Source organism: Medicago sativa, chromosome 3 (assembly GCF_051527215.1).
Source record: "Medicago sativa cultivar Bolivia chromosome 3, Bolivia_mono, whole genome shotgun sequence".
NCBI classification, from domain to species: domain Eukaryota; kingdom Viridiplantae; phylum Streptophyta; class Magnoliopsida; order Fabales; family Fabaceae; genus Medicago; species Medicago sativa.
Genome location: NC_140751.1, coordinates 13,075,045 through 13,084,772, shown reverse-complemented (window position 1 = coordinate 13,084,772; position 9,728 = coordinate 13,075,045). Strand labels below are relative to the sequence as shown.

Here is a 9,728-nt window from a genome sequence, read left to right as displayed (position 1 = left end):
TTTTGTATTGGTTAGTAGATTGGGGAATTCTTGTAGTGATATTTCAAGATTTATATCTCACATGACTACTACCTGCGGACCAATTTTCTGGTTGCTCAGAAAGAACCAGCCTGTTGTATGGAATGATGAATGTCAGGAAGCTTTTGATAGCATTAAAGAATACCTGTTGGAACCACCTATCCTTGTCCCGCCAGTGGAAGGAAGGCCTTTGATTATGTATCTGTCAGTGTTAGGTGATTCAGTGGGCTGTGTTCTCGGTCAGCAAGATGAGACTGGTAAGAAAGAGCATGCAATCTACTATCTGAGCAAGAAGTTCACCGACTGTGAGACTCGGTATACAATGCTTGAAAAGACTTGTTGTGCTTTAGCTTGGGCTGCCAAACGCCTGCGTCATTATATGGTGAATCATACAACTTGGTTGATATCCCGAATGGATCCAATCAAGTACATCTTTGAAAAGCCTGCTGTTACTGGAAAGATTGCGCGTTGGCAAATGTTGTTGTCTGAATATGATATTGTGTACAAAGCTCAGAAAGCAATCAAAGGAAGTGTCCTTGCTGAGCATCTTGCTTGTCAACCCCTTGATGATTACCAGCCAATTAAGTTTGATTTCCCTGATGAAGAGATTATGTACTTGAAAGCGAAAGACTGTGAAGAACCACTGATCAATGAAGGGCCAGATCCCAATAGCAAATGGGGATTGGTGTTTGATGGTGCTGCTAATGCTTACGGTAAAGGAATTGGAGCCATCATTGTAACTCCGCAGGGGCACCACATTCCTTTCACTGCTCGAATAACTTTTGAATGCACAAACAACGTAGCTGAATACGAAGCATGCATCTTGGGCATTGAAGAAGCCCTCGATCTGAGAATTAAGCACCTTGACATCTATGGAGATTCTGCACTTGTTATTAATCAGATAAAGGGTGAATGGGAGACTCATCATGAGAAGCTGATCCCTTACCGTGACTATGCAAGACGTCTGTTGACATACTTTACCAAGGTTGAGCTGCATCATATCCCTTGGGATGAAAATCAGATGGCTGACGCTCTTGCTACCTTGTCTTCCATGTTTCGTGTCAATCACTGGAACGATGTGCCCGTAATCAAAGTGCAGCGTCTTGATAGACCCGCTCACGTGTTCACCATTGAAAATATGCCAGATCAGGCTGACGAAGATGTGAATGATAAAAAGCCTTGGTATTACAACGTCAAACAGTTCTTGCAGAATCGTGAATATCCATCTGGTGCTTCCAACAGGGATAAAAAGACCTTGAGACGATGGGCTAGCAAATTCTTTCTGGACGGAGAAATCCTATACAAGAGGAACTATGACATGGTCTTGCTGAGATGTGTGGATAAACAAGAAGCTGAGAAATTGATGCATGATGTACATGATGGTACCTTTGGGACCCATGCTTCGGGTCACACCATGGCAAGAAAACTGTTAAGAGCCGGCTATTACTGGATAACTATGGAGCGTGACTGCCACAAACATGCTAAGAGATACCACAAGTGTCAAATTTATGCTGACAAGATTCATGTGCCTCCACACGCTCTCAATGTTATATCTTCCCCATGGCCTTTCTCTATGTGGGGCATCGACATGATCGGAAGAATTTAACCAAAGGCTTCCAATGGACATCGTTTCATTCTAGTGGCAATTGATTATTTCACCAAGTGGGTTGAGGCTGCTTCCTATGCCAATGTGACCAAGCAAGTGGTTGTCAAGTTTATCAAGAATAACATCATCTGTCGATATGGTGTTCCTAATAAGATCATCACTGACAATGGTTCCAATCTAAACAATAGCATGATGCAAGCTTTATGTGAAGAATTCAAAATTGAACATCACAACTCTTCTCCTTATAGACCTCAGATGAATGGTGCAGTTGAGGCCGCTAACAAGAACATCAAGAAGATTGTTCAAAAGATGGTCACTACTTACAAAGACTGGCATGAGATGCTACCTTTTGCCTTGCATGGTTACCGTACTACAGTGCGCAGTTCAACCGGAGCAACCCCTTTCTCTTTGGTATATGGTATGGAAGCAGTTCTCCCTCTGGAAGTGGAGATTCCATCTCTCCGAGTGATCATGGAAGCAAAATTAACTGAGGCTGAATGGTGTCAAAGCCGGTATGATCAATTGAATCTGATTGAAGAGAAACGTATGGATGCTATGGCTCATGGACAGTTGTATCAAGTGCGAATGAAGAATGCTTTTGACAAGAAAGTCCGACCTCGAGAATTCAAGGAAGGCGAACTTGTATTGAAAAGAAGGATAAGTCAACAACCCGACCCAAGGGGCAAGTGGACACCTAACTATGAAGGTCCTTATGTTGTCAAGAAGGCTTTCTCTGGTGGTGCTTTGATTCTTACACACATGGATGGTGTTGAACTCCCAAATCCTGTTAATGCCGATATAGTCAAGAAATACTTTGTCTAAAAAGAAAAGAACAGCGTGGTAGGTCGAAAACCCGAAAGGGCGGCCTAGGCAAAAATGCGCTTCCCGGTGGATCGAAAACCCGAAAGGACGATCTAGGCAAAAGTTAGGGAAAAAAAACGAATATGAAAAAGCTCGTTGAGATTGTACGCAACTCAGGCAAGAATGAGCGCCTCGATGAGCCGAAAACCCGAAATGGCGGTTCATGCAAAAATGAGGTTGACAACAAAAGACAAGTAACTATATCCGGCAAATCACCATCACCCCTTGGGGGATCTGCAACTGTCAATGATTTTCTTCATCAGAGGCTTCAGTACTTGTGAATTCAAAATTTCTATGAAATGTAGCAGTCATCGTGTTCAATGTATCACCAACCAATAAAATTACCATTTTCCAAGTTTTGTAAATCCGTGAAGTCATGCCTTTGGCTGACTTTCACTCTTCTACATCAATTTGAGCCTTTCTATTGTTTGAAACTCTATTCGTCTTTCTATTTTCAATGCTATGTACAAAATATTTTCTTTCTATATTGATAATGTCACTGTCTGAAACAAACATTTTTGAAAATTGGAAAACCTTTTTTTGTCTATTTTGAAAGCAAACCTGAGCAATAAGGTACATTTCAATGAAACATGCATGAATAAATGAATGTCAATGTCTATTTCAATAAATGTTACAAGCAGGTTACTCCCCAGGATGATCTGTGGTCAATGGCAAGAATGAAAAAACAGAATGAAAATGAAAAATGAAAAATGCAAATGAAAAGCTCGCTAAGTTGAAAACCCGAAAGGGCGGCTTAGGCAAAAATGAGCACCCCGCTGATTGACAACCTATGAAGGCAATTCAGGCAAAAATGGGGCAATGAAAAGAATATTTATTCCCCGGTGAATCGAAAACCCGAAAGGGCGGTTCAGGCAAAAGTGGGGTTTAAAAATGAAAGATGGAAAGAATTTAAAAGCATTGACCACAGATGCGAACATCCAATGTTTACCCAGCACTGACACGCCTAGCAACGGCGACCTGTATCCAAGAACCTTCCAAGGGTCCTCCTTTACAAGTTTTATTGCCCTCAGCCATGGTTTTGATACGTCTCTCAAACGACGGTCTCTCCAAAGAGGTTTTCCCCTGTGAATATGTCGCAGCACGAGCCACTACGTGCCCAATCTTCCAATGTCTTGTCTGCCTTTGTGAAATTTCTCTGCCAAATTGCCAACCAATCATGTATCTCAAGCATTCATACATGCATAATCATGCATTTTATGTGCTCATACATCCAATAATCTTGCTATACCATACATACATGTTGCATATCCAACTGTCAGCTGTCAAATGTCAATGTCAATGTCAATGTCAATATCCAATGTCAATGTCAATGTCAATGTCAATGTTAATGTCAAATGCCAATGTCAATGTCAATGTCAATGTCAATATCCAATGTCAACGTCAACGTCAATGTCAATGTCAATGTTAATGTCAAATGCCAATGTCAATTTCAATGTCAATGTCAATGTCAATGTCAATGCCAATGTCAATGTCAATCTCCAATTTCAATGTCAATCTCCAATTTCAATGTCAATCTCCAATTTCAATTCCAAATTCAATGTCAATCTCCAATGTCAATGTCAATATCCAATTTCAATGTCAATGTCAATGTCAATGTCAATATCCAATGTCAATGTCAATTTCAATTTCCAAGCCAATGTCAATGTGAATGTCAATATCAATTTCAATTTCCAAGCCAATGTCAATGTCAAATGTCAATTTCAACTTTCAATTCAATTCAAATCAATGTCAATTTACTCTCAATTTACTTTTGGGCCAACAAAAATGGTCATGTCTATTTTCAAATCAAGTCAATGACAATTTACCCTCAATTGGTATCTTGTTAAACCAGACTTTCAATTTGTATCTTGTTACTGGTCAAGTGCCAGGTTCGATCCAAAAAAGAACCACTTGTACCTGCTTATATGCCTATGCTTCCGGACAAACGGCAAGTTCGATCTGGAGAACAGTTTGTACCCAGCTTATGCTTTGTTATCGGTCAAACGGCAAGTTCGATCTAGAGAACAGTTTGTACCCAGCTTATGCCTTGTTATCGGTCAAACGGCAAGTTCGATCTAAAAGAACAGTTTGCACCCTCCCACATGACGTGGTGATAATCCAACAAGCAAGTTCGATCCAAAGAACAGCTTGTATCAACCCCTTTGTCTATGTCTCCAGCCAAACGGCCAGTTCAATCCAAAGAACAGTTTGTGTCTGCCTATCTGTTTGTATTTTCAATCAAGTGTCAAGTTCGATCCAAAGAACAGCTTGTATCTGCCTATGTGTCTATGTTTCCGGTTAAGTGCCAAGTTCGATCCCAAGAACAGCTTGCACCTATCTCTTGCTTTGTATTCCTTGGTCAAGTGTCAAGTTCGATCCAAAGAACAACTTGTACCTTATTTTCTATCCCTGGTTTGTCTACCCTGTCAGTGTCTATCTGAATCCCCGGTGACATGACAGGTTCCATAGACTCCAGTTGGTTGTCTTGCATTCATAATCAAAGTATTGCATGACATTCATGTTTTTGAAAATCTGAAAACGTATTTTTATGTCCAAAAGCAGTGCAAATGTTAATATTTAAGTATCTTCGTCCCGTCAACTCGAAGACTTCGTCTTTTGACTCTCCGGACAAAGAAACTTAAATAGGGGCAGCTGTTATACCCTAATTTTGGACCTAAAAATACTTATTCAATGCTTCTTTTCTTGCATTATAAGTCATTTGAACTGTCTCGGATCAATTGCATCTTTCCTTGCATTTTATTTCAATATTATTTGCAAAATTCACATGCAAGGGTATTTTAGTCATTTCCTATGTCAAAATTTCTTCCAGTCTTTTAAAATTTTGTTTGAGTCCTTTCAAGGAGTTTGAATAAGTCTTCATTTCAATTCTATGTCAAAATCCATTTTAAAGTTGCATTTGAAGTCATTTTTGAGTCAGTTTTGCCCCTAGGGGCATTTTAGTCTTTTCATGTGTTAAAACCCTGTTTAAATCCTAAAAATTGTCTCTGAGTCTTTTAATTCGCTTGTATAAACTCTTGCTTTAATCCCTTGTTTAAAAATCATTTTTAAAATTGCATTTGAGTCGTTTTTAGTCGTTTTAAGCCTCCAGGGGCATTTTGGTCATTTCACATAAATTCGCTGATTCATTTTAATCTGTTTTGTTGTTTTTAATCGTCTCGCTTTCCGTTAATTTTCAATTTACTTCTTCAATTCAATTTTAGTTTTAATTTTCATTTTGGTCCTTCTACTTTTGTTATTTGCATTTTAATCCCTTTTTAAGTTTGTTAGAGTCCAAATGCCATGTGTCCAAATGCTATTGGTCCTTAAGAGTTTGTTACAAGTCTAGTGCCACATGTCTCATTCCAATTGGTCCAAGGTTTCCCACATCACCTATATAAGTCAAACCTATGGTCAAAGTTATTCATTCAATCATTTTCACAAAAACTCCACAAAAAATCACAAAATTCATAATTTATTCTCTCTCAATTTTCCCTCTCTTCTAACAACTTTCTCTCTCCTCTAACTAACTTCCACCATAGCCAAAAACTTCAACAACCTCCACAACCACCACATCTCCACCAAAACCACCTTAACCACCTTTTTCCACCATCAAAAACTCACCAATTCCACAAATTTTCACCGAATAACACAAAAATTTCACAATCAAAATACCTCAATCCGCCATAAATCTTCACGAAAATCTCTCGGATTCATCACCATTTCTCGACCTCTATTCGAAATTGAATTAACAAACAGCAGTGTTCACACGTGTTCGTCATCACAATACGAAATTCATACCGTTGAAGCAAATCGAATCCGAAGCCTTTAAGCACCAAAACTGATCAGAATCGCAAGAGCAGCAATGGCAACAGAAGCAAGGAAAAGTTCATCGACAACAACAGCAGAAAGAAGTTCGACAACGCAGCATTCGACGGCGAAGATTTCGCGGTGAATTCATCTTCTGATTGCATCAAAGGGAACCTGAACCCAACCATGTTCAATACCGTTCCTACTTCAATCCAAAGAGCCAAACGATGACTGAATCCAACCGTGAAGCAGTAATCCAAGAACAGCACGCTCACGCAAGAACAGCAATGTGAAAGAGGGAATTCGCGGATACAGAGAAGAAGATCAAACTGGACCGGCTTAGTATCGAACGGACAAATTGGAATCGAAGAGTGAACCGGTCGAATTTGAAGCACCCGTCCGGAATCGAATTTAAAGCGACAGAGAGGTAATTTCACGTCTTCATTTTTGTTTGATCTTGAATGTCTTCACTTTTGTTTGATTTTGAAAGTCAGATCTACGAATTTGTGTTAGGTGTTGGAAATTTTTGAGTTGATATTTGAGTTTAGAACGAAAAAGGATATGTGAATATGTATTTTGTTGTGAATTTAGAGTGTTTTGAAAACTCCGGCACGGTGGCGCCACCGCCGGCCACCGTGCCGGAAAACTGTGTTTCGCCTGAGAAGATGAATTAGGGGCGGCGCTGATGAATTGTGAAGGAGGGGATGAACACGTTCTTTGAAGGAGAAAGGAATGTTCTTGTCAATTTCTTAACAGCCACCATTTATATATGCTAACCCATACCCATTATCCATGCCCATGATCCATTAACCCATGACCCTACCCGTTTTCTTGTCTTGGACTGGGCTTAGGGCCTGCTGTTGCTGAACCTTGCTTGGCTGCATGTTTTTTTGCTATTTCCCACGCAAGACTTTGCTAATCACACCTCTGGCAGGTTTTAAAACTTTAGAAAATTCTCTAAAAAATTTGTGAGTGTGTCTTGATATATTTGTGATAATTTTGTGTTGTTTTTACGTGATAAAAACTGGTAAAAATAATGCGATACCTTTCTTGCTTATTTTGTGGTGTTGTGTTAAATCTTGTGGAAAATGGCATGATCTTGATTTTGATCTTGGTGCGTAATATTGAATTGTGTCATGTGAATTTGTGATAAGCATGTCCCTGTTTTTGTTGTATGTTTTATCTTTTGTGAATGTGTTGTGGTTGATTACTTGTTGTACAAGCCATGTAAATAATTGTTTGAGGAAATAAAGTGTGAAATGTACTTAAAATGTGTCATAATTCTTGGTTTAATATTGTCTTATGATTTTCATGTCATAGCTGAAATAAAACTCTTTGAAAATTGTCATGGCATGAAAATTATAGGCCTTATGTTTGTGTGAATTGTATGACAAAGTTTAGGCACATTTTACCACTTTTCGTGTGCTAAGATTTTGTTACATTTTGTCAAGTTTCATCACTTTCCTATACCACTTTACTTGCACCTATTTCAATCCTTATTACTCCTTATGCCACTAACCCATTTCGTTTCATGTTTCATGCATCCCATAAGCATACTTCATCTCCTCCCTCACTTTAATTCCTTGCATTTAATTTGTACCACTAGTACAAAAAAGACTTTTTAAGTTGGGTGAATTTGACATTTTAAGTGGGTTATGGATCCCACTTATAGGTGGCCGACTTAATAACTATTTTGATTTTAAGTCAGACCAATCTTCTGACTTAAAAATGTTTTATTAAGTCAGATCACCCCACTTAAAATATGTTTATTAAGTTAGTTCACCCGACTTAAAAAGGTTCAAAACGATAGAAAAAAATCAGTTTTTAAGTCTATGACGTGATCCCACTTAATAACCTGCTCAAAAAGGAAAAAAAAATCACAGTTTTTACGTCTATGTTATGATCCCACTTAATAACCTGCTTATTTTTTATTTTTTTATTTGCCATTATCATTGTATATATGATTATAATACATAATTTAACAAATGAAGCTAAAATTTCATACAAGGCCACTAATATAAAATATCAGATCAAATTTTATAACAAACTATAAACAAATTCAAAGTTAAAAAATCATTAATTAATACCATAAATCTAGACATAAGCTACTAATTAATTGTCATTGTTTCAAAGCATGTTCACTGCTAGACATATAAATTACATCAAAGTCTTTGCAGAATCAAACTTGCACAGCGTTCTTGAACATTCATAATTTCATCATCAGTAAATGGGTTTTTGTCTCCAAAGACCTGAAAAAGAAAAAAAAAACATTAATTATAATATCATATCAACTTAAAAAAACAAAAATGATTGAAATATTCAATTACGCACCAGATCCCATGAATCAATAATACCAGCTGATACAATGTTCAACATATGTATCATGATATAATAGCCGCACTCATAATTGAACGGTTGTCTTTGACACTACAATTGTCAAAAATAGGAAATTATATTGAGTAAATATTATATATACAAGACTTATACTATATGAATTTCTTCAGATATAATTTTTAACTTACTGTGGGAGTATCCCATGATGGCTTTCTCGGCTTTCTCAAACCACTCAACTTATTATACCCTGCAATAGCACTACAATAATAAAATATATTCATGAAAATTGTCTTGTAAAAAAATCAAGTTGGGAATAACCCAGAGTAAAGAGCCTTCAGTAGTACAAAATACATCATAATTAAATTTCATAAGTTAAATACTTACGAATTTACAATATTTTCGATATTTTTATCCGGCTTCCACCCCATCGAACATAGGAAAACTACATTTTGTTTTTTTGGTTCAATAATGAGCAATTGCCAATGGCGACTATATTTGGAAACAAAAAATTAAATTAGTTAAATTCAATCCTTTCCAATATATAGGTGATTTATAGCAAAAAAATTACTCTGAAGATCAAATGCACTTACTTTCTAAGGTAAGGTGCAAAATAACAAACTTTTTTACCCTCGAACAACTTTGCGGTTATATGAGACTGAGAACAATCTTGGTTATTTTCTGCGTGAATGAAAAATGGATCAACGAACCCATACACATCACTATTTTCCATTTGAGTACATAGGCGTTCCATATACCTACAATATTAAAAAGAAAATCTCATTAATGTTTGTACAAAACTGAAAGACACTAACATTCCATAAATCAGAAACACTAACGTTTTTCAGCAAAACTGGGCATCTTCTTAAATGATATAGCTACTTTAAAGCACAAACAAATGCATATAGAAGCGAGAAAGTGTACTTACAGTGATCATAATAAGTAAGTATGTTAAGAGACTAATATAACAATATTAATGACACATTTTAACGAAAGAGACTATTTTGAGTAACTTAATTCACAATCATAAGTTATTTTGATATTTGACCACATTAAATGACTATTGTGACTAAGTACTTTCCACAAAATTCACTCTAGCTTAATG

At 37.2% G+C, this 9,728-nt stretch overlaps 1 protein-coding gene across 1 annotated transcript; it reads right to left on the bottom strand.

Moving 5' to 3' along the window:
- Nucleotides 1-8,402: 8,402 nt before the first annotated feature.
- On the bottom strand, nucleotides 8,403-9,377 carry LOC146935856 (uncharacterized). Its single transcript, XM_085757651.1, has 5 exons — nucleotides 9,217-9,377; nucleotides 9,011-9,115; nucleotides 8,815-8,884; nucleotides 8,624-8,719; nucleotides 8,403-8,541 (listed from the first exon to the last, which is right to left on the bottom strand). The coding sequence occupies exons 1-5, from the start codon at nucleotides 9,375-9,377 to the stop codon at nucleotides 8,455-8,457; spliced, it is 519 nt and encodes a 172-aa protein (XP_085613777.1). The 3' UTR covers nucleotides 8,403-8,454.
- Nucleotides 9,378-9,728: the final 351 nt, after the last annotated feature.

Bases quoted from the DNA above. Each gene is read 5' to 3' on its own strand.
- LOC146935856 (XM_085757651.1), bottom strand. From the start codon at position 9,377: ATGGAACGCCTATGTACTCAAATGGAAAATAGTGATGTGTATGGGTTC. The intron at 8,720-8,814 runs GTAAGTTAAAAA...TGACAATTGTAG, and splicing joins CATCATGGGATACTCCCACA to TGTCAAAGACAACCGTTCAA. The intron at 8,542-8,623 runs GTGCGTAATTGA...TTTCTTTTTCAG, and splicing joins TTATTGATTCATGGGATCTG to GTCTTTGGAGACAAAAACCC.